The sequence below is a fragment of the Prinia subflava genome, chromosome 27 (assembly GCF_021018805.1).
Source record: "Prinia subflava isolate CZ2003 ecotype Zambia chromosome 27, Cam_Psub_1.2, whole genome shotgun sequence".
NCBI lineage: Eukaryota > Metazoa > Chordata > Aves > Passeriformes > Cisticolidae > Prinia > Prinia subflava.
The window spans coordinates 2,092,158-2,116,112 of record NC_086273.1 but is presented as its reverse complement, the minus strand read 5'-3'; the positions used below and the strand labels follow the sequence as shown (position 1 = coordinate 2,116,112).

The 23,955-nt window shown below is 51.5% G+C and overlaps 1 protein-coding gene and 1 pseudogene across 1 annotated transcript; one reads left to right on the top strand and one right to left on the bottom strand.

Annotated features, from left to right (window-relative positions):
• The first annotated feature begins 675 nt into the window (after positions 1 to 675).
• On the top strand, positions 676 to 15,061 carry LOC134562325 (zinc finger protein 271-like; annotated as a pseudogene).
• A 2,832-nt stretch (positions 15,062 to 17,893) lies between these two features.
• On the bottom strand, positions 17,894 to 21,355 carry LOC134562415 (zinc finger protein 239-like). Its single transcript, XM_063419807.1, has 3 exons — positions 20,636 to 21,355; positions 19,669 to 19,747; positions 17,894 to 19,485 (listed from the first exon to the last, which is right to left on the bottom strand). Exons 1-3 carry the CDS (start codon positions 20,831 to 20,833, stop codon positions 18,647 to 18,649), a joined length of 1,116 nt encoding a protein of 371 aa, XP_063275877.1. The 5' UTR covers positions 20,834 to 21,355; the 3' UTR covers positions 17,894 to 18,646.
• Positions 21,356 to 23,955: the final 2,600 nt, after the last annotated feature.

Genomic DNA, 23,955 nt, shown 5'->3' with positions numbered 1-23,955 from the left:
GTTTGTAATCTCTTTTTAACTGCTTTTGATATAGTATAATTGATCGGCCTTTTATGGTTAATACCCTAATCCCTCTGGAGACTGCATATTTTAGTGTAATAAATATATATATTATAGTTTAGGCTTTTCCAAAATACTAAAATAGAGTATATTATAAAATTATAAACATATAATTTTAAAATATAAAGAATATGAATAGACATATGAATACAAATCTAAATCTAAATCTAAATCTAAATCTAAATACAAATACAAATACAAATACAAATACAAAAATTCTATTATAAAATAAACTATATTAATATTAAAATATTAAAATGTGCTGTATATTATAACATTAACTTTTGCAGAAGTGATTGAGAAATAACTAATGCCTTCATTTCTGTAACTGACTGACAATAGTGAAATAGCTAATGTTGATTGAAAGTAAAAATAAACATCTGAATGATAAGATAACATTTAAAAGAACTGGGCAAATAACACTCTAACAGCCAGGAGGAATCCACCACCGACCAATCAATAACTGATTTGGTAATCAGTAACTGTCAAACCACAGACCAGGAGGCCTTGTGAAGAAATAAAATGCAAAAGTTTTAAAATCATGTCTGTGTTGTGACATGTACTCTAAGAAGATGAGGTCTGGGATGGAAATAAGCTAAAGAATTTCTGGACCAAGTGAACTCAAAGAAATATTTAAATATGTATAATCTTCAAGAATATGCATTTGATAAATTGTCTTGGGTTGCAATGCAAGCTGTAACCAAAACTATCTATTCGATTACCATCTGTTAAAACCAGGTGGGGCAGTGTTCTTTATCTCTTCCATGACCCATCCCTCATATCTCCAAGGCTGGGTATCTTCTGTTAATGGGCCCACTGTTAAAACCAGGCAGGGCAGTTTTCTTTATCTCTTCCATGACCCATCCTCCCTTCAGGGAGATATCTTCTGCTAATGGGCCATTGAGTCTCCCTGCATGACTGATTAAATTGCATCATCCCATTGTGAGATGCTCCACCCACAGGGAGGAGCCAGGCATTCCTACCTGGATATAATCTGAGATGGGAAACACCAGAAGCAGCCTGTTTCCACTGGATTCCCAGAGAAAGACCAGACCCGTCTACACCAGCACTGGACCTTCAGAGGACAACTACACCCTTCTAGAAGATCATTGCTTCAACAAAACCACATCTATTAGTCCAGGAGGACTGCAGCCACAATTTGGACTGCTACCAACACCCTGAGTAATCAGGTATCAGGTTCTATTCTGACTCTGTCAGTGTCTGGGTTTTGGGTTTGGTTTTTTTTTTTTTTTTTTTACTACTGCATTTTCAGTTTAATTTTCCTGCTAAAGAACTGCTATTCCTACTCCCATATCTTTGCTTGAGAGCTTGTTAATTTCAAAATTATAATTCACAGGGAGGGGATTTATATTTTCCATTTGAAGAGAGGCTGCTGCCTTCCTTAGCAGACACCTGTCTTACGAACCAAGACAGGGAACTAGGCCCAGATACCCTGGGGGGGGCTTGGGTTGAGTTTTTCTGGAGGGGGATGTTTGAAGAATGAAGAACTCCAAATCTGATTGCAAAATATCCCTTGGGGGGACACTGGGGGGTCCCAGTGGCAGCTGCCAGCAGAGGCAGCCTGGAGGAGCAGAGCCCTGTGACCCCCAGGACCCCAAAGTGGGGAGCCCAGAGAAGGGGGAGCGCTGCAATTCACTGGACCCTCAACAGCCTGGAGAGGGGCAGGGGGGACTCCTTGCACCCCAAGCAGAGAATAAGGGGAGAAGGGACCCTGGGACATCCCAAATTCCCCAGCATCCCTAAGTGACGAGACCAAAGAGGAGGGAGCTTTTCATATTCCTGGGACTCTCAGCAGCCTGGGGAGGGCAGGGACCGAGTAGATGGAGGACCGCCAATACAAGAGTGACCCCTGGCAGCTGGGACAGGGGAGAAGCCCTGAACACCAAAGGGGAGAGCCCTGAGACAGGGAACTGGGAGGCATTTTCAGGGCTGAATCATGAGGTTTGGCAAGTTTTTATAGACCCCTGATGGCTGTTGACTTCTAGAGATGGACTTGGGCAGATGGACCTTCAAAGTCAACGTGCTCATCCCACATTTTTTCCCCAAACCAGGATTTCTCATTCCCAAACCTTGGCCAGATGGAGAAGGAGGCTGTGAGGAAGAGGAAGATGCCCTGGGATCCTCAGGCAGGTGAGGAAGAAGTCACTGCTCCTTTCCCCCTCTCTCCTGCTCCATCTCCCAGCCCACATGGCCCCGGCTGCAGGACAGCCCCGCTGCCGACGCTGTCCTGCCGGGGATGGACTGGGGGGATCTCCTTCCCCTTCCCTCTGGCACGGAGGTAAATCCCATCCTCTCCTTTTCCTTCCTCCCCCAGACAAGGAGCTGATGATGGAGATCAGGGAGGATAAATCCCTGAAGCAGAACCTCGTGGAAGAGGCCATTTTGAGTGGATCCACAGCACAGGAATCCAATGGGGAGGAAAAGCGCCAGAGATGTCACATGAGGAGAGGCTCCAAACACATCCAAAGGTCCTCTGATGAGGAAATACCCACCCTGTGCCAGGACAGTGGCCAAAGATCCAGTGAGAGCTCAGACCTCGTGGCCCATGAGCAGCGTCATGACAAAGAGAGGCGCTATGAGTGCTTGCAGTGTGGGAAGAGCTTTAGCAAGAACTCCTCCCTGATCCGGCACCAGAGGATCCACACTGGGGAACGGCCCTACCAGTGTGGGGAATGTGGGAAGGGCTGCAGAGACAGCTCTGACCTGATTGTCCACATGAGGATCCATAATGGGGAGAGGCCCTATGAGTGTGTGGAATGTGGGAAGAGCTTCAGCCACAGCTCCACCTTGAATGTCCACAAGAGAACCCACACTGGAGAGAGGCCCTACGTGTGTGGGGAATGTGGGAAGAGCTTCAGACACGGCGCCGAACTTACTCGCCACCAGAGGATTCACACTGGGGAGAGGCCCTACGAGTGTTCCCAGTGTGGGAAGAGGTTCCAGACCAGCTCCCATCTCCTCGTGCACCAGCGCATTCACACAGAGGAGAGGCCCTTCCGCTGCCCTGAATGTGGGAAGGGCTTCAAGCACAACTCCGACCTCGTCACTCATCGGCGCATCCACACTGGGGAGAGGCCCTACAAGTGTCCCCAGTGTGGGAAGAGCTTCACCCAGAGCTCAAACTTGACCCGACACCAACAGAGGCACCGGTAAGAGAAGCCCTGTGAGTGCCCTGATTGCTGGAAGAGCTCTATATGCGTCTCAAACATAGTCCCCCATCAGAAGACCCATATTTCCCATGATCCATGCTGGGAAGTCACCTGTCCCTCTCTCTGCCATTCTCCATGGGACTGATGTGAGGTGGGATTGAAGAACTTCAGAACTTGAGAGTCTGGCCATGGACTCGTCATTGTATTTGATCTCACCTCAGGTCATTGCCAGGGACAGGAAAGGGACTCTCTCTCTTGCCCAAGGAGAAGGGTGTCCTATCCAGGCAGGAGGAAATACATGGCCAGAAGGAGCCAGTTGGTGTTGGTACTGATTTCCCTGTGTATTGTTTGTCTTATCCCTTCTGTTATCAATCGTGTTTCTGTTCCTATTTGTTCCTTATCTTGTTGCTGTTCCCAGTAAATTGTTCTTCTCCCAGCCTGGCATCTTTGCCTTTTGTACTTTCACAGGGAGGCTGGAGGGCAGCGAGCGGCAGCACGGTTTTAGTGGAAACACAAAATTGGGGAATCTCATTCCTAAAGCCCAGCCCATGGAAACCGAGCATCCCAGCTGGTGCCAGCCCTGGCTGCCCTGGCAAGAGCCTTGGGAGCGGGTCCCTGGCTGGGGCTGTGGGAGCCTCTTCCCTCTGGTGCCCAGGGACAGGAGTGCAGGAACGGCTGGAGCTGAGTCGGGGCAGGTTTGGCTTGGATGTGAGGAGAAGGTTTTTCCCCCAGAGGCTGCTGGGGCACTGAACAGGCTCCCAGGGAAGGGTCCCAGCTCCAGGGCTCTCGGAGCTCCAGCAGCGTTTGGACAGTGCTGCCAGGCCCAGGCTGGGACTGTTGGGGTGTCCTGAGCAGGGCCAGGAGCTGGACTGGAGGATCCTGAGGGGTCCCTCCCAGCTCAGCCAATTCTGTGGTTCTGGGATCCCATGGGAATGGGAATGGGATGGAAAATGGTTGCCATGGCAATGGACTCTGGCTGCAGGGCTGAGCTGGTGTCCATGGCAACCACCCCTGGCATGGGGTCTGCATGGAGATGCCAAGGGACTGATCATGGCAACAGGGGCTGGTGGTGGTTGCCATGGTAACTGACCATAGCAACAGGGGCTGGTGGTGGTGGCCATGGATACTGACCATAGCAACAGAGGGGTTGGTGGTGGGTGCTATGGAAAAGAACCATAGAAATGGCTCCTGGCTATGGTTCCCATGGAAACAGGCTATAAGAACAGGTTCTGGTGGTTGTTCCCATGGGAACTGACGAGAGTAACAGGGCCTGGTGATGTTTCCCTGCAAAGGAACTGAATGTCACAGCCCCTCAGAGGGATTCCAAGGGCACTTTCCAGGAGTCTCCAGGCTGTCCAAGAGCTGGAATGTCACAGGCACAGACAGGGGCTCCATGGAGTCCTCCCAGGGCTTTCTGGGCATGGTAAAGAGCCCTGTGGTCACAGGCAGTCACAGCCATTCCATGGGGACATCCCAGGGCACTTGGGGCTGCAAAGGCCCCCATCTGTCACCGGCACTCATGGGGGCTCCACAGTGACATCCCAGGAGTCCCCAGACTGCCAAAGAGCCGGGATGTCCCAGACACTCACAGGGCTTCCTGTCACGGGCACAGTGCGAGCTTTAGGCAAAAGCTTAATTTCTTCATTGGAGAAACTCCTTCTGATTCATGAGGTGGAAAAATGACACCAAAAAGCCACCACGGAACCTCAAATCCTTTCATGAGGGCAAGACTTTTAAAATCCCATCTGAGAGAGGAGACTGGGAGCAGCTGGATCCAATCTTAGTCCCAGACTATGTCAAAAGTTTGTGTGTAAAGACTGGACAGGTAGAATTGAACTGTAATGCCATTTGTCCCATTGGATTACTAATGGAATACCAGATATAATTCTATAAATACAGCTGTGATTGATTATGATCAGGATTAGACAGAAAGATTTATTCACACTACAGAGGAAATTAAAGAAAGTGTAATTTACTCCACAGTGTAGGAGCTTTAACAACTATTAGAATATACTGGTCTAGGAAGCAATGTTGAAGTAAACAGGGCCTTGTTAGAGTTGTTGGAGCCCATTGCAGGCAGAGCCTCCTGCTGCAGCAGGAACTGCCTTTGCTGTGCCAGGACCAGGGCAGATCCTGCTGCAGGAAAAGCCCCAGGCCAGCCCCGAGACAGTGAAGGGCTCAGACACAAGGGCAGAGTGCCGTGCTGGGAGCTGTGCCAAGGAGAGCCTGAGGCACCAAAGGCTCCTTGGCAGCAGCAGCTGCTTCCAGGCCATGGCCAGAAGCCTCCCTGGGCACCCGGCCTGGTGGCCACCACTGCAGAGCTGCTGGGCCAGGGCTCATTTCTGCCTGGGCTCTGCCCCAGCCCACAGAGTGTGACCTCAGCCCTGGCTCTGGCACAGCCGCTGGGCCTAGGCCCTGCAAAGCCTCAAGGTCACCTGTGCCAGCCTGGCTCTGTCAGCCCCTGGGGAAGGGCAGGAAAGGCCAGAGAAGGGGCTGGGTTTGGCTGCTGCATGTGGGGTCCAGCAGAGACAAGGAGGAGTCAAGGCAGTGGATGGAGTGCACTGAGCAGCCCCTTCTCCCCATGCAGTCCTGGAATGGTTTGGGTGGGAAGAGCTCTGCAGTGCTCATCTCATCCAAAGCCCTGCCATGAGCAGGGACATCTTTCACCAGATCAGGCTGTTCAGAGCCCTGTCCCAGCTGCACTTGAATGTTTCCAGGGATGGGGCATTGACCACCTCCCTGGGAACCTGTCCTGGTGGATCACCAACCTCACCATCAAACATTTCCTCCTTAACCCTCCTCATCTGAACCTCCCTTCCTTTAGTTTAAAACCACCACCCTTTGTCCTGTTGTGACAGGCCCTACCAAAACCTGTGTCCACCCCTGCATTTCCAGTGAGCTGCGTTTGCATGGCAATTGCCATGACAGGTGATCCAGGAGTGTGGTCCCAGTGAGGGTTGCTCTCAGGATTGCTTTTCCCTGAGATTCTCCTTGGGGTTGCTGTTCCCAGAGGTAATAAGGTTTTTCTTCTTCTCTTTGCCCTAAGTGTTTCACACTGGAGATAGAGACAACAAGCTGAGTCCGCCAGTGCATGTTTCCAAGGTTGTTTATTCTTCATTATCTCAGTTCTTTCTCAGCTCTGCCAGTCCTCCCTGGCAGGGTACCTTATCTTAGTTCTTTCTCAGCTCTGCCAGGCCTCCCCAGCAGAGCAGGACACACGGCGGATTGGGGCAGATCAGAAGGTCCTGGACCTTTTGTGCCATTCCCCTGATCCAACCACCATCCAAAACGTATTTTTTATTTACAGAATCACACCAATACTTACTACCTATGTTAACATGTCATTTCTACTCTAAACCAATCCTTGAGATCCAACTCAGCAGAAAATGGGGGACGAGAGCAAGAACAAGGAGCACAGGGGCCACTCCCCAATTCCTCCATCTTGCCTCTTCAACCCCATGTACTGAGAATCCTAGATTCTACATTTACATTCTATGATAAACTAAATACTACTTATTTTGAATTTTCTCAGCTTGTGATTCTTCATACAATGTGGGCATTCACTCCCATGGCCAGGGATCAGAGGCAGTGTCCTCCTGGGCTCTGTGTGAGGCTGGCTGAGCCCCTTGTACAGATCCCAGACCTCCCCGTCCGGTCTCCAAACCCTCCAGAGTGGCCAGAGGGATGTTCTAGACTCTGACAACTTCTTCCTCACCTGCTTTACGCTCCCGGGGCATCTTCCTCTTCCTCATAGCCTCATTCTCCATCTGGCCAAGGTTTGGCCATGAGAAATCCTGGTTTGAGGAAAAAATGTGGGATGAGCTCATTGAGTTTGAAGGTCCATCTGCCCAAGTCCATCTCTAAACGTCACCAGCCTTCAGGGGTCTATAAAAACTTGCCAAACACCAAGATTCAGCCCTGCAAATGTTTCTCAGGAGTTCCCTGTCTCTGGGCTCTCCCCTTTGGTGTTCAGGGCTTCCCCCCCGTCCCAGCTGCCAGGGGTCACTCTTGTATTGGGCGTCCCCCATCTACTCAGTCCCTGCCTTCTCCAGGCTGCTGAGAGTCCCAGGAAAATGAAAAGCCCATTCCTCTTTGGTCTCCCCACTTAGGGATGCTGAGGAATTTTGGTGTCCTGGGGTTCTCTTCTCCCCTTAGTCTTTGCTTCGGAGTGCAAGGAGTCTCCCCTGCCCCTCTCACAGAGCTCTGCTCCTCCAGGCTGCTCTGCCGCCAGCCACCACTGGGACCCCCCAATGTCCCCCAAGGGACATTTTGCACTCAGCTTTGTTCTTCATTCTCCAAACATCCCCCTCCAGAAAAACTCAACCCAAGGACCCCCAGGATATCTGAGCTGAGCTCCCTGTCTTGGTTTGGCAAGACAGGTGTCTGCTAAGGAAGGCAGGAGCGTCTCTTCAAATGGAAAATATAAACCCCCTCCCTCTGAGTTATAAGCTTGAAAGTAACGAGCTCCCAGGCAAAGTTACGGGAATAGGTATACCAGTTCATTAGTAGGAAAATTAAACTGAAAATGCAGTAGTAAAAAAGAAGAACGCTGACAGAGTCAGAATACAATCTGACAACCGGTTACTCAGGGTGTTGGTAGCTGTCCAATCAAATGGTGGCTGCAGTCCTCCTGGAGTCACAGATGTGCTTTTGTTGAAGCAATGACTTCAGTTTTCAGATCTTCTGTGGTCAAGGAGACAGATTTCAGAAGTGTATTCACAGTGAATATACTATATTGAAAACACTGCAGAGAGGACTATTTTGTCGTGTTTTCCTGTTTATAGATTGATTTCAGCAATGTCCAATTCATAATGACCCCAAGAACCTTCTAATGCAGTTTGAATAAAAATGAAAATCAAGACCCTTCATGGCTGATATCAATAAAACATTCTCATCACTCTCTCCCCACCATTTCCCCCATCCCACCCCTTGTACTGCAATGGATCAGGAAGAGTGTGGCCAGCAGGAGCAGGGCAGGGATTCTTCCCCTGTGCTGGGCACTGCTTGGGCAGCACCTCGAGTGCTGTGTCCAGTTCTGGGGCCCCCAAATTAGGAAGGACAGGGAGGGGCTGGAGTGTGTCCAGAGAAGGACAACAAGGCTGGTGAGGGGTCTGGAACACAAGTCCTGTGAGGAGCAGCTGAGGGAGCTGGGAGTATTTTCCTGGAGAAGGCTCAGGGGAGACAAGGCAGTGTCAGGGCACAGGTTGGACTTGATGATCTCCAAGGTCTTTGCCAACATTGCTGATTCTGGGATTCTCTGAAATCACCCTTGCAGCAGTTGAAGGATGAGCCCTTCAGAAGGTGCCTCAGCAGCCCAGGTCCCTCAGCTTCTCCTCAAAGCCCCAAAGCCCATCCTGTCAGTCCTGCAGAGCCTCTGCAGCCCCTCCTCATTGCCCAGAGCAGGGAGCCCCACAGCCAGACACAGCAGGCCAGATGTGCCCCCCTGGGCTGTGGTGCCTCTGGCAAGGGAGCAGCAGGAGGCCCTGCAGGAGCCTGCAGACAATTCCTGAAGCACTTGGAGGATGATCCTGCTCTCCAAGGGACGTTCCCATAGTGCCAACTCAGGAACAGAAATGAGGATTGGGCCCAGAGAGGAAAGGGCAACCAGGGTGTCTTGGTTTTGGAAGAAAGATGTCTGCCAGGAAAAGCTGGAGTTTCCCTTTGAATGGAGAATGTAAACTCCCCTCCTTTCAGATTATTATAATTTTGCAATTAAGGGCTTTCAGGCAATGATTTGGGAATAGCAATAACAGTTCTTTACTAGGAATATTAAAAATACCAATGTAGTAGTACAAAACAACAAGCAAAGAAGCAAAAATCCAAGAAACCCTGAAAGGGTCAGAAGACGAGCAGACACCTTGTTGGTCAGGGTGTTGGGAGAAGTCCAAATAAATCCTCCTGTAGAAACAAATGTGGTTCTGTTGGAGTAGATATGATCCTGAAGAAAGGCTCCAGTGGAGGTGAGATGGGTCCAGTTTCCTCTGGAATCCAGTGGAAAACAGGATACCCTGCTGTTCCTGAATTTCATGGGTTTTTTAGGTAGGAATGGTTTGCTCTCCCCTCTGGGTTAAGCATCTCCCAATGGGATGATGTAATGGTTTCAGTCATGTGAGGAGCCTTAATTTCCCATTACCAGAAGATATTCCCCTGGAGGGAGGCCAGGGTGTGGAAGAGATAAGGAACATTGCTCCACTGGGTTTTAACAGCTGGCCCATTATCAGAAGGCACCCGCCCCCTCCCCCCTGGAGTTATGAGGAATGGGTCATACAAGAGATAATGAAAACATCTCCCCAAGCAATTTCAACAGATGGAAAAAGAGAATAAACATTGTTGCATAACCCAGGACACAGGGATGGGCTGTTTGCCAGGGAGGGAAGAGAGGTGGGCAACAGGAGGAAATTTGTAGCCGGAAGAGGAAAGAAAGCCAAGGTGAAGCAAAGGAAATGCTCAGGGCAGTTTAGGGGTGGCTGCCAGGCAGTGCTGGCTCTGAGCAACAAGGTCTGCAGGGGCACAGGGAACTCCCAGCTGATGGGAACAAACTTTGTGGCTGACTGCAGAGGCCATCACAAACCTGAGTGGTTTCCCTGCTGTCCCACAGCCCTTGCTGGCCCCAGGGGCTGATGGCATTTGTGCTCCCTCAGGTTCATCTCCCCACACCAACACCATGGCGGTGCTGACGCCTGCTCTGGGCAGTGCAAACAGGGGCTCCTGAGGCAGTGCTGCCGTGGCTGTGCCTGCAAGGATGCGGCCCCTGTGTGAGCTGGGGGAGAGGCCAGGGCTGCAGAGGGGGGATGTTGTTGGCAGGTGCATGAGGCCGCTGTGGGACGCTGTCCTGGGGTGTCCAGTGCAGTGGGGATGGATCAGCCCCTGCTCTGCTGCTCCTTCCCGTCTCCCCCAGGGACCTTGCAGAGCCCCAGCCATGCTGTTTGTCCCCAGCCTGCCCACGGCCAGCCTGGGGCTGCTGACGGGGCTTTTCTGTGCTGAGCATTGGCCTGGGCGTGTTGTGGAGAGAGCCCGGGCAAGGAGCCTGGGGTCCTGTCTTAGGTTGCAATGTAAGATGGAAGTAAAAGTAGATATTCTATTACCATCTGTTGAAACCAGGGGCAGTGTTTGTTATTTATTCCATGACCCCTCCCTCACTACTCCAGAGTGTTATCTTCTGTTAATGGGCCAATTGTTAAAACCAGGTGGGGCAGTTTTCTTTATCTCTTCCATGACCCATCCTCCCTTCAGGGCGATATCTTCTGCTAATGGGCCATTGAGTCTCCCTGCATGACTGATAAAATTTCATCATCCCATTGTGAGATGCTCCACCCACAGGGAGGAGCCAGGCATTCCTACCTGGATATAATCTGAGATGGGAAACACCAGAAGCAGCCTGTTTCCACTGGATTCCAAGAGGAAGACCAGACCCATCTACGTGATCAAAACCACATCTGTGACTCGAGGAGGACTGCAGCCACGATTTGATTGGACTGCTACAACACCGGGTGTCAGGTTGTATTCTGACTCTGCATTTTTTTGGGGTTTTTTTGGTCCCACATTTTTAGTTTAATTTTTTATTGTTTAGTTTAGGCGTCCAGGAAGAGGAAGATGCCCCAGGACAGCCAGACAGGTAAGGAGGAAGTCACTGCCCCTTTCCCCCTCTCCCCTGCTCCATCTCCCAGCCCAGCATGGCCCCTGGCAGCAGGACAGCCCCGCTGCCGACGCCGTCCTGCCGGGGATGCACTGGGGGGATCTCCTTCCCCTTCCCTCTGGCACAGAGGCAAATCCCATCCTGTCCTTGTCCTTCCTCCCCCAGACAAGGAGCTGAGGATGGAGACCAGGGAGGACAAATCCCTGCAGCAGAACCTCATGGAAGAGGCCGTTTTGAGTGGATCCACTGCACAGGAATCCAACGGGGAGCAAAAGCGCTGGAGATCCCACGGGAGCAGGGGCTCCAGACACATCCAAGGGTCCTCTGAGGAGGAAAGACCCACCGTGTGCCAGGAAGGAGGACAGAGCTTCAGCCAGAGGTCAGAGCTGGTGGTCCATAAGGAGCTTCATGATGGGGAGAAGCCGTACAAATGTTTGGAGTGTGGGAAGAGCTTCAGCCAGCGCTTCAGCCTCATCCGCCACCAGAACATCCACGCTGAGGAAAGGCCATACAAGTGTGGGGAATGTGGGAAGGGCTTCAACGAGAGGTCCAAAATGATCACCCACCAAATGACTCACACTGGCGAGAGGCCCTATGAGTGTCCCCAGTGTGGAAAGCGGTTTTGCACCAGCTCAGTTCTCCGTGTGCACCAGCGCATCCACACTGGGGAGAAACCCTTCCAGTGTGGGGAATGTGGGATGAGTTTCAGATAGAGGTCCCACCTGATCGACCACAAGAGGACCCACACCGGGGAACAGCCCTACAAGTGTGGGGAATGTGGGAAGCGCTTCAACAAGAGATCCAACATGATCACCCACCAACGCATCCACACGAGGGAGGGGCTCTGTGCGTGTCCCGAGTGTGGGAAAAGGTTTCAGACCAACTCAGATCTCCTTGAACACCAGTGGATTCACACAGAGGACAGCCCCTTCGCACTGCCCCAACTGCAGGAAGGGCTTCAAGCACAATTCCCACCTCATCACCCACCAGCGCATGCACAAAGGGGAGAGGCCCTACCAGTGTGGGGAACGTGGGATGAGCTTCAGCAGGAGCTCCCCCCTGATCTGCCACCAGAGGATCCACTCCAAGGAACAGCCCAACCAGTGTCCCAATGGTGGGATGAGCTTCTGCAGGAGCTCCAACCTGATCTGCCACCAGAGGATCCACAGCAAGGAACAGCCCGACCAGTGTCCCAGTGGTGGGATGAGCTTCTGCAGGAGCTCCAACCTGATCTGCCACCAGAGGATCCACAGCAAGGAACAGCCCGACCAGTGTCCCAATTTTTTGATGAGCTTGTCCAGGAGCTTTCACTTTAACAGACACAAACAAAGCCACCACAAAGGGAAGCCCTGTGAGTGCCCTGACTGCAGGAAGAGCTTCCTGCACTGCTCCAACTTCATCCAGCTTCAGAGGACCCACACTGGGCAGCAACCTGGTGACCCACATTCCCAGAGATGTGCCTTGAGAAGACAGTGGGCTGATGGGCTTTTGGTTTGGTGGTCCCAAATATTCTTTTGATTCATCTTCCTCCCTTTATAAGACAGAAAACTGGGGGGGAAATCCACAAATTCATCAAGGGTTTTTAAAGCCCGACTTTTTATTAGTGTTTCAAGGACATGTAGGATTCAGGGAGATACTTTGGAGCATTCATGGGGTTTTGGGGATATTTGGTGCAGTTGTCTCCATGTCTTGGCTCTCAAAGAGACAAGAGGGTTTGATCTGTCATCTCAAAACCACTCAATGCCACTGAAAACTACTCAATCCCACCCCAAAAATTGCTTGATTCCACAGCCTGTCAGGGTGGGATGGGGTTGGAAGTGGATTGGGTGAAGTGGGTTGCAAATCAGGAGGGGTGAGGTAGGCATTGCATGGGGTGGGATGGGGATTGGGAGATGTGAAATGGGGGAAATAGGGCTGGAGAAAGGGGTCTTAATGTCCAGCATCGGGGGGGGGTGGCTTGAGTTAGGACTGAGGAGGTGGGGTGGGGTCTGAAATGAGACAGCCAAAGCTTCGGGATGATGAAGGGAGGGAGAGCCCATTATGAGGGAGTTTTTGATATTCCAAGTTCTTGTAGAGATTTTGGGTATCTCACATTTTGAGGCGGTTTTGGGGCACTCCCCAACTCTTGGGGGCTGTTCCTGAGAGGAGCTCCATGGAGCCCCACTGCCAGGGGTGGTTGCCTTGGGCACAAGCTCAGAGCTGCAGCCACAGTCCGTTGCCTTAGTGCTGGAGAGCAGAGAAATGATGAATGGCCCCAGACATCTCCAGGGTGTGTTTGGAGGCCAGGGCAAGTTCTGTGTAGATAGGTGGAGCGGTCACTGCCCCAATTGTGGAAGTGACCCAGCCACTGCAGCCTCTGGGCCAGCCCCAAAGTGGCTGCCAAGCCCCTGGCGCCCCAAAAACCCCACCTGTGAGAGGGACCAGAGCAGGTGAGGCTGTGACACGGCTGTGACACTGACACATCCCACAGCCCCAGTGCTCAGGGCAGCTGAGATGGTGCTGGATCCAAGGGCAACTGTGGATCTCTCTCTGCCTCTCTCTCTTCTCCTGACTTCCTCTGCCCAAAATCTGGAGAACTTGGACAGGTTAGAGTTTGCTCAGTCAGTACTGTGTGCAGTGATTTAATAAAGTTCCATTTTCATTTAAGATTTCCCACGTACCTCATTCTCTGAAGTTTGCAACTAAAAGTTTGTTCTCCACCCTCCTGAGGAGTTTGTTGTTTTCTCCCATGCGCCGCCCAAGGGGATTGAAGTTCCTCAAGTCCCTTTCCAACGCCGGCCCAGCGAGCCTGGGGCACAGCAGCAGGAGCTGCAATGCTGAGCAAGGCCTGGCTTGGCTGCAGGAGGCAGAAAGGCCAAGCCCTGAGCCCAGGCCTGGGACAGCAGGGCCTGTCCCTCACGGGTGCCTCGGGGCTCTTTGTGGGGCAGTGGGATGGCAGGGGCAGCAAGGACAAATGTCACAGAACTGCAAGCCCTGCCAGCCTCCTCAGGGAGGGCCCAGGCAGAGCCAAAGCGCAGGCCCTGAAAGGAAAGTTCCTTCTGTGGGGCTGCAGAGGCGCTGCCAGAGCCCAGGGGACAAAGGCGTGGGTGCCTGTGGCCCTGCCAGCCCTGCCCAGCCCGGGGCCATCTCTCCTGCAGGCTGTGCCCCCTGTGCGTGCTGCTCCTGTGCCCTGGCCGGCTGCACTCGCCCATCTCGCTGTGCCCCCAGCATTTCTCAGCCCAGCATTTCTGGGCCCTCCCTGGGCTCCCTGCACCCAGCGCTGCCGGCTCCTGGCACACACAGCCAGGCCATGGCCCAGGCTCACGCTGGGACACCTCCTGCACCAACATTCTACCCTGGCAGGGACTTGGCTTTCTCCTCACCTCCAGGCTGACCCTTCCCAGCTGCACTTTGGGGAGCTTTCCTTCTCTTGCCACTCCCAAGAAAACTCTGTCTCCTGCTGTTCACACACAGAGAAGGGCTGCTGGGGGATGTGGTGCTCGGAGGCCATCTGGGGTACAGTGACCATGAAATAATCGAGTTTGCAATATTCACTTAAAGAAGGAGGGGGCATCAACAAAACTTCTGCACTGGACTCCCAGAGGGCAGGCTTTGGCCTGTTCAGGATGTTGATTTGGAGACTACTGAATTAGGTACTGATTTTTTCAGGGAAGGAGGCCTTAAACAAAGGGGTCCTGGAAGAACTGACATACTTCAAGAAAAACTCTTGAAGACACAAGACTGTGCCTATGTGCTAAAAGGTGAGCTGGCAAGGAGAACGACTGGCCTGGATAGGCAGGGAGCTTTAGCAGGAACTCAGGGCGAAAAAGAGGGTGCACCACCTTTGAAATAAAGAGAAGGCTGCTCAGGAAATATTTAAGGATGTCATTAGGTCATAAGAATGAAAATTAGAGATGTGAAAGCTTAAGAAGAGCTTAACCTAGCCACTTCTGTGAAGGTTAATAAACAATGTTTTAAAAAATACATAAATGGAGAAAGATGGGGCAAGGACAACCTGCACTCTTTATTGAATGCAAGTGGGAATACAATAGCTAAAGATGAGGAGAAAGCTGAGGTCATGAGCACTTTCTTTGCCTCAGTTTTCAACATGAAGACAGGTTGTCCTCAGGACAAATGTCCTCCTGAGCTCGTGGATGGGGTCACAGAGCAGAACAGCCCCCTGTCATCCAGGAGGAAGCAGCTGGTCACCTGCTGAGCCACTCAGATGCCCACAGGTGTATGGGATCAGATGGGATCCACCCTAGGGGGATGAGGGAGCTGGGCAATGAGCTCCCCCAGCTGCTCTCCATCCTTGCCCGTGGCACTGTGGAGGTGGCCAAAGGGACCTTCCCGGAGCTGTGTGCACAGGAATGCACAGGAGGCCAGAGCTGGGCCGCTGCGTTGTGGGGCCGGGCCGCAGCTGTGGCCGCTGGCCTTGGGGCGTCTCCAGGGAGGGAAGGCTGGGCCTTCCATGGCTGTGGTGTCACAGAGAGGGGAAGGCTGGGGCTGCCCTGCTGCTGCGCCGTCCCCGACAGCTCTGTCAGCACCTGCAGTGCACACAAAGGCTGAGGCAAAGGGGAGAAGTGCACAAGGGCCTTGGCTGGGAGGGAGGCAGAGGGAGGATGGAGTGCAGGCAGTGGCAGGCTGGGCATCCCTGGGAGCAGTGTGCAAGGGCTCCTGGAGCTGCGGCAGCCTTGGGGCTGTGAGCACTCCTTGGGGAGCGTGGTGAGTGGCTGAAGCCCCTGCAGAGGAGGAAGCTTTTGCTGATCTGCAGGCCGGAGCTGGCCAGCCGTAGGCCTTTCCTGGGGTGCTGTCCCTGCTCCCCCGAGGCCCAGGTGGGAGCTGGCTGTTGTGATCCGATGGACAGTTGTGATGGTTCGTTTTGATTTCAAAGTGCAAAAAGAGCCAATGAGCACTTAGTTCATGTAAAATCACTTGTATCTTTAGTGATACACTCAATTATGCGATAGAAGAAAAGGGAAAGAAAGAGAGAGAGAAAAGAGGAAAAGGGGGGGTCATAGCTACCAATAAACAGACGTGAGTCCTCCTGACGCTGGAAAGCAATAGACCACCTTTGCAGTCCTCGTAGCGCACACCAATAGATCTGTCTTGTCTGTCCGGGAGGTCTCAGAGGTTCTCTCTTCAGGGGGAAGCTTTTATAGTCATTTCAGAAGCAGGGGGTACCCGATCAATGCAGGCAGAGGCCGGGGGGCACCCAGCCAATGTGGGGGGAGCCAAGAGTCATTGTGAGGAGGCTCGTGTCTCTGGGAATCAGGTGCAACCGTTCAGATCAGGCAGGTTTGGGACAAGCAGGTCTGGGCTTTGCAGCAGGTACAGAGCAAACACAGCCCGGCAACCACGGCCCAGGAACTGTAACAGCGTCCATTGTTTCTGAGGGGACGTCTCGGTCCAGTGGGTGCACCTGCAGGGAGAAACCTGGCTACCACCTGAATCAGGCCAGAACTCCTGTGCTGTGGCCCAGGGCCCCTGCGGGTCTCAGCTTCTGACAGTCATGAGGCAGATGAGGGATCATCGGACCGACTCTTACACTGCCCCAGCTTTGGGATGGGCCCTGGGCCTACAGCAGGAGCAGCTCTGGAGGGCCCCAAGGTGAGGGCTTTGCCCTGTGCCTCTGTCCCTGCAGGCTGTCCTCATCCCCCGGCTGCCCCACCTGGCTGGCCCCTTCCTTTGCTGACAGCTCTGCGTCCTGCCTGCCTCTGCCTGGGCACACAGAGCCTTGGGCTGCTCCAGACTCCTTCTGGGGATGTGTTGCACCACAGCCCTGCCCTGGGAGGGAAATTCCTTTCTCCTGATGTCCAGTCTGGGCCTCCCCAGCTGCCCTTGGCATTAATTCTTTCTTTCTCTGGCTGTTTTCCACTAGGTGAAAAGGATCCGCCATCTCTGAGACCACTCTTTAAACACTCTCATGGCTCTCCTCCACTGTCCTCAGTCTCCATCCCAAGGAGCACAGAGCTCCTTTGTCCCTATCTAGTGCTCATGTGCCTGAGGCCTCCAAATCCCACCTTGGGAGATCACTGGGCCATCTCCAAGGTGTTTACAATTGAAAACATTCTGCTCATAAGTCTGAGAAAAATCACCAGAGGACAGGGCCAACTTGACATTTTTGTCCTGGCTGATTTAGTCTGGAAGTAATCATTGGATATATGGAATTCGGGACGCCAAATTCTAATTTTGCTCATGGTTCCTGGACAAGAAGGCTGGTTCTTTTCAATAGGAAGGAAGGAACAGAGCCCCAGTGCTTCCCAGGAAGATGCAAGGTGTCCACCAAAGGCCAAGGCCAGTGCAGGTTTTTTTTCTGGGAGATACCCTTTCAAATAGAATATTTTTTTTGGAGAGTACCAATTTTGGCATAGGACATATGAAAAGACGGAAGGTCTTTTCCATAGCAAGGAAAGTATGGAGCCCCAGTGCTCCAGGAGCTGAGGAGAGGCTGCCCTTGACATTCCAAGATCAGACAGCCCTGTCAGGTGGCCCCAGGGAGGCCGAGCCAGCCAGACCTGTTCCATGTTCCCTCGGTTCCAGGGGCCCCACAGTGTCCCAATGGTCCCTTGCTTCCATGAGGCCCTGAGGTGCCATAATGTCCCCTTGGTGACACGGGGCCCTGAAGGCTCTGAATGGTCTCCATGGTTCCATGAGGCCCCCCAGAGTCACAATGGTCTCTGGGTTCCATGGAGCCCCGCTGTGTCACCGTGGCCCCTTGGTTTCATGGGCTCCAGGGGTGCCACAAGGATCCCTAGAGCTGCCTTGGCATCTCCATGCAGACCCCATGCCAGGGGTGGTTACCATGGACACCAGCTCAGCCCTGCAGCCAGAGTCCGTTGCCATGGCAACCATTTTCCATCCCATTCCCATTCCCATGGGATCCCAGAACCACAGAATTGGCTGAGCTGGGAGGGACCTCTCAGGATCCTCCAGCCCAGCTCCTGGCCCTGCTCAGAACACCCCAACAATCCCAGCCTGGGCCTGGCAGCGCTGTCCAAACACTGCTGGAGCTCCGAGAGCCCTGGAGCTGGGACCCTTCCCTGGGAGCCTGTTCAGTGCCCCAGCAGCCTCTGGGGGAAAAACCTTCTCCTCACATCCAAGCCAAACCTGCCCCGACTCAGCTCCAGCCGTTCCTGCACTCCTGTCCCTGGGCACCAGAGGGAAGAGGCTCCCACAGCCCCAGCCAGGGACCCGCTCCCAAGGCTCTTGCCAGGGCAGCCAGGGCTGGCACCAGCTGGGATGCTCGGTTTCCATGGGCCGGGCTTTAGGAATGGGATTCCCCAATTTCCTGCTCCTGCTAAAACCGTGCTGCCGCTCGCTGCCCTCCAGCCTCCCCCTGAAAGTACAAAAGGCAAAGATGCCAGGCTGGGAGAAGAACAATTTACTGGGAACAGCAACAAGATAAGGAACAAATGGGAACAGAAATATGATTGATAACAGAAAGGATAAGACAAACAATACACAGGGAAATCAATACCAACACCAACTGACTCTTTCTGGCCATGTATTTCCTCCTGCCTGGATAGGACACCCTTCTCCTTGGGCAAGAGAGAGAGTCCCTTTCCTGTCCCTGGCAATGACCTGAGGTGAGATCAAATACAATGACGAGTCCATGGCCAGACTCTCAAGTTCTGAAGTTCTTCAATCCCACCTCACATCAGTCCCATGGAGAATGGCAGAGAGAGGGACAGGTGACTTCCCAGCATGGATCATGGGAAATATGGGTCTTCTGATGGGGGACTATGTTTGAGACGCATATAGAGCTCTTCCAGCAATCAGAGCACTCACAGGGCTTCTCTTACCGGTGCCTCTGTTGGTGTCGGGTGAAGTTTGAACTCTGGGTGAAGCTCTTCCCACACTGGGGACACTCGTAGGGCCTCTCCCCAGTGTGGATGCGCTGATGGGTGATGAGGTTGGAGTTGTGCTTGAAGCCCTTCCCACATTCAGGGCAGCGGAAGGGCCTCTCCTCTGTGTGAATGCGCTGGTGCACGAGGAGATGGGAGCTGGTCTGAAACCTCTTCCCACACTGGGAACACTCGTAGGGCCTCTCCCCAGTGTGAATCCTCTGGTGGCGAGTAAGTTCGGCGCCGTGTCTGAAGCTCTTCCCACATTCCCCACAGACGTAGGGCCTCTCCCTAGTGTGGGTTCTCTTGTGGACATTCAAGTTGGAGCTGTGGCTGAAGCTCTTCCCACACTCCGCACACTCATAGGGCCTCTCCCCATTATGGATCCTCATGTGCACAATCAGGTCAGAGCTGTCTCTGCAGCCCTTCCCACATTCCCCACACTGGTAGGGCCGTTCCCCAGTGTGGATCCTCTGGTGGCGGATCAGGGAGGAGTTCTGGCTAAAGCTCTTCCCACACTTCAAGCACTCATAGCACCTCTCTTTGTCATGACGCTGCTCATGGGTCATGAGGTCTGAGCTCTCGCTGGATCTCCGGCCACGTTCCTGGCACAGGGTGGGTATTTCCTCATCAGAGGACCTTTGGATGTGTTTGGAGCCCCTCCTCATGTGACATCTCTGGCGCTTTTCCTCCCTGTTGGATTCCTGTGCTGTAGATCCACTCAAAACAGCCTCTTCCATGAGGTTCTGCTGCAGGGATTTATCCTCCCTGATCTCCATCCTCAGCTCCTTGTCTGGGGAGGAAGGACAAGGACAGGATGGGATTTGCCTCCGTGCCAGAGGGAAGAGGAAGGAGATCCCCCCAGTCCATCCTCGGCAGGACGGCGTCGGCAGCGGGGCTGTCCTGCAGCCGGGGCCAGGCTGGGCTGGGAGATGGAGCAGGAGAGAGGGGAAAGGGGCAGTGAATTCTTCCTCACCTGCCTGAGGATCCCAGGGCATCTTCCTCTTCCTCACAGCCTCCTTCTCCATCTGGCCAAGGTTTGGGAATGAGAAATCCTGGTTTGGGGAAAAAATGTGGGATGAGCACGTTGACTTTGAAGGTCCATCTGCCCAAGTCCATCTCTAGAAGTCAACAGCCATCAGGGGTCTATTAAAACTTGCCAAACCTCATGATTCAGCCCTGAAAATGCCTCCCAGTTCCCTGTCTCAGGGCTCTCCCCTTTGGTGTTCAGGGCTTCTCCCCTGTCCCAGCTGCCAGGGGTCACTCTTGTATTGGGGGTCCCCCATCTACTCAGTCCCTGCCCTCCCCAGGCTGCTGAGAGTCCCAGGAATATGAAAAGCTCCCTCCTCTTTGGTCTCGTCACTTAGGGATGCTGGGGAACTTGGGGTGTCCCAGGGTCCCTTCTCCCCTTATTCTCTGCTTGGGGTGCAAGGAGTCCCCCCTGCCCCTCTCCAGGCTGTTGAGGGTCCAGTGAATTGCAGCGCTCCCCCTTCTCTGGGCTCCCCACTTTGGGATCCTGGGGGTCACAGGGCTCTGCTCCTCCAGGCTGCCTGTGCCTGCAGCTGCCACTGGGACCTCCCAGTGTCCCCCCCAAGGGATATTTTGCAATCAGCTTTGGAGTTCTTAATTCTTCAAACATCCCCCTCCAGAAAAACTCAACCCAAGCCCCCCCAGGGTATCTGGGCCTAGTTCCCTGTCTTGGTTTGTAAGACAGATGTCTGCTAAGGAAGGCAGCAGCCTCTCTTCAAATGGAAAATATAAATCCCCTCCATGTGAATTATAATTTTGAAATTAACAAGCTCTCAAGCAAAGATATGGGAGTAGGAATAACAGTTCTTTAGTAGGAAAATTAAACTGAAAATGCAGTAGTAAAAAAAAAAAAAACCAAAAAAAAAAAAAACCCAAAACCCAGACACCGACAGAGTCAGAATAGAACCTGATACCTGGTTACTCAGGGTGTTGGTAGCAGTCCAATCAAATCGTGGCTGCATCCTCCTGGAGTCAAAAATGTGCTTTTGTTGAAGCAATGAAAGCAATGAAAGAAGGGTGTAGTTGTCCTCTGAAGGTCCAGTGCTGGTGTAGATGGGTCTGGTCTTCCTCTGGGAATCCAGTGGAAACAGGCTGCTTCTGGTGTTTCCCATCTCAGATTATATCCAGGTAGGAATGCCTGGCTCCTCCCTGTGGGTGGAGCATCTCACAATGGGATGATGAAATTTTATCAGCCATGCAGGGAGACTCAATGGCCCATTAACAGAAGATATTCCCCTGGAGGGAGGATGGGTCATGGAAGAGATAAAGAAAACTGCCCTGCCTGGTTTTAACAGTGGGCCCATTAACAGAAGATACCCAGCCTTGGAGATATGAGGGATGGGTCATGGAACAGATAAAGAACACTGCCCCACCTGGTTTTAACAGATGGTAATCGAATAGATAGTTTTGGTTACAGCTTGCATTGCAACCCAAGACAATTTATCAAATGCATATTCTTGAAGATTATACATATTTAAACATTTCTTTGAGTTCACTTGTTCCAGAAATTCTTTAGCTTACTTCCATCCCAGACCTCATCTTCTTAGAGTACATGTCACAACACAGACATGATTTTAAAACTTTTGTATTTTATTTCTTCACAAGGCCTCCTGGTCTGTGGTTTGACAGTTATTGATCACTAAATCAGTTATTGATTGGTCGGTGGTGGATTCCTCCTGGCTCTTAGAGTGTTATTTGCCCAGTTCTTTTTAATGTTATCTTATCATTCAGATGTTTATTTTTACTTTCAATCAACATTAGCTATTTCACTATTGTCAGTCAGTTACAGAAATGAAGGCATTAGTTATTTCTCAATCACTTCTGCAAAAGTTAATGTTATAATATACAGCACATTTTAATATTTAATATGAATATAGTTTATTTTATAATATAATTTTTGTATTTGTATTTGTATTTGTATTAGTATTTAGATTTGTATTCATATGTCTATTCATATTCTTTATATTTAAAATTATATGTTTATAATTTTATAATATACTCTATCTTTTGGTATTTTGCAAAAGCCTAAACTATAATATATATATTACACTAAAATATGCAGTCTCCAGAGGGATTAGGGTATTAACCATAAAAGGCCGATCAATTATACTATATCAAAAGCAGTTAAAAAGAGATTACAAACTGTATTCTATAAAAATAATTTGCAAAAGACAATAGTCTTGGTTTAAGAAACAGGTATCTGCTAGGGAGTGGTAGGACCTCCCTAGGAATGGAGAATTCAGATCTCTTCCCTCCAAATTATGATAATTTAGAAAATTAAAGGGGCTTTCAGGCAGACCTATGGGGCTAGGAATAACAGGTCTTTACTGGTATGTATAACAAAGCAAACAAACAACAACTACAGCATTAATAATAAACAGAACCAGGAACCTCGAGGGGCTTTGTTTCACAATGCCCGGGGCAGTCTGATCTCGGTGCCCCTGTGGGACTCTGAGAGCACCAGGCTGGAAGGGTGGAAAATCCCGGGGTTGTGGATGAGCTCAGGAGCTCTGCGATGGCAGCTGGAACGGCGGGGATGTCCCGGCAGGGCAGGGGCAGTGCGGGGCCACAGAGCAGCAGAAAGCCCCAAGGCAGGGCCAAAGAAGCAGCGGAGGTGGGGCAGGGCCGGCCCAGCTCCTGCAGGGCAGGAGGAGGCGAGCTCAGAATTCCTGGGCACACGAGCAGATGGTGGTGGATCTCCCAGGACAAGACAGGGTGGTGACAGTGAACTCCTCCCGCAGCGAGCAGCAGCCCGGCCGTCCTCTCTCCAATGCTGAGAGCAAGAGAGAGAAACTGCCCCCAGCCCTGTCCTTTACCTGCCCCCAAAACTCACGTTGTCTCCCCCCTCCTCGGAGAGAAACTCCCAGAGACCCAAAGAAGTGTAGCCAGGTGCCACACTCCTCTCCTCTGGCCCCTTTGTTCTGCTTAAGTACACTAACAACCCAGCATTTAGTTTCCTACCAGCTTATGGGAAAAGTTCTCTACGTAAAAAAGAAACAAATCTAACCCCCAACACCAAGATATAACAGCAAAAGCCAAGAACTACGCAGTTATTTCTAACAGGTTTCCTGGCCTAACAGAATGCCAGGACTGTGCTAAATTATCAGATTTCAGGAAAATACAAGTAGGCATACTAGGAATACTGAGGATACATGAAAGGTATCTAAATGAAAAGGCAAAAAATCATCTTGACAGTTTAAGGCTGTCTTGGCTTAAAAAGTCATGTAAAGGTGTAAACCAGAAAAATCTTCAATTGTGTCCTGTGATACTCCACCAACCCCCAAAACCTCCACAAATCCTTCTTTTTTTGGTCTAGGGTAATGGCCGTAATTGCTTACAAAAATTCTACGTACATAGTTCCATCTGTTCTATCCAGGAATGCTAGTAACGCTCCATTATGTTTTTGTTATGTCTAGGATTTAGTTAACATTGTAAAAGGTAATGCTACTGAAATTTAAACTAGGCTTTAGGGCTTCTCACTAATACCATCTCTTATTTACTCAAGGAAAATATTCTCTACTTGTTTCAAATTAAACTTACATTTCTACCTCATGTCTGCAAGGATTTCTCTAATTTCTTTTCTCTGAAGGTTTTGATTCAGCCCTCACATTTCTGAGTACTTCTGAGCCTGTGTGAATGGGGCCAAGAGTGATTTGCATCCCAACAACCTAGGGGTGCCAACCCCAACCCTGGGGGACTCCAGTCCCAACCCTGGGGGACTCCAATCCCAAACCCTAGGACTCCAGTCTCAACCCTGGACACTCCAACCCCACCCCTGGGGGATTTTAAACAAAACCTGGGGACCCAAACCATGGTGAAGCCACACCCCAACAGTGTGTCTTTGGTTGAAAAATGTAACCAAAAATGTGTATTCTATTTTCATCTGTTGAAGTCTGTTGGCATTATTGTTCTCTATCTCCTGTAACTCTAGGGGGGAAGAGGGCAGATGCCTTCTGTTAATGGGACACCTGATAACACCAGACAAGGCAGGGCCTTCTTATCTCTTCCTCCACCCATCCTACTCCGAGGGATATCACCTGTGAATGGGCCATTTAAGGCCTCTCACAAGACTGATAACATTACTTCGTTCATTTGTGAGATGCTCCACTCAGTGGGAGAAGCCAAAGCCTTTCCACCGGGATAAAACCTGCAATCCCAAACACCAAGATAGCCGGTTTTCCACTGAATTCTCCGAGTAAGACCAGACCCATCTTGCCAGCACTGGCCCTTTTTT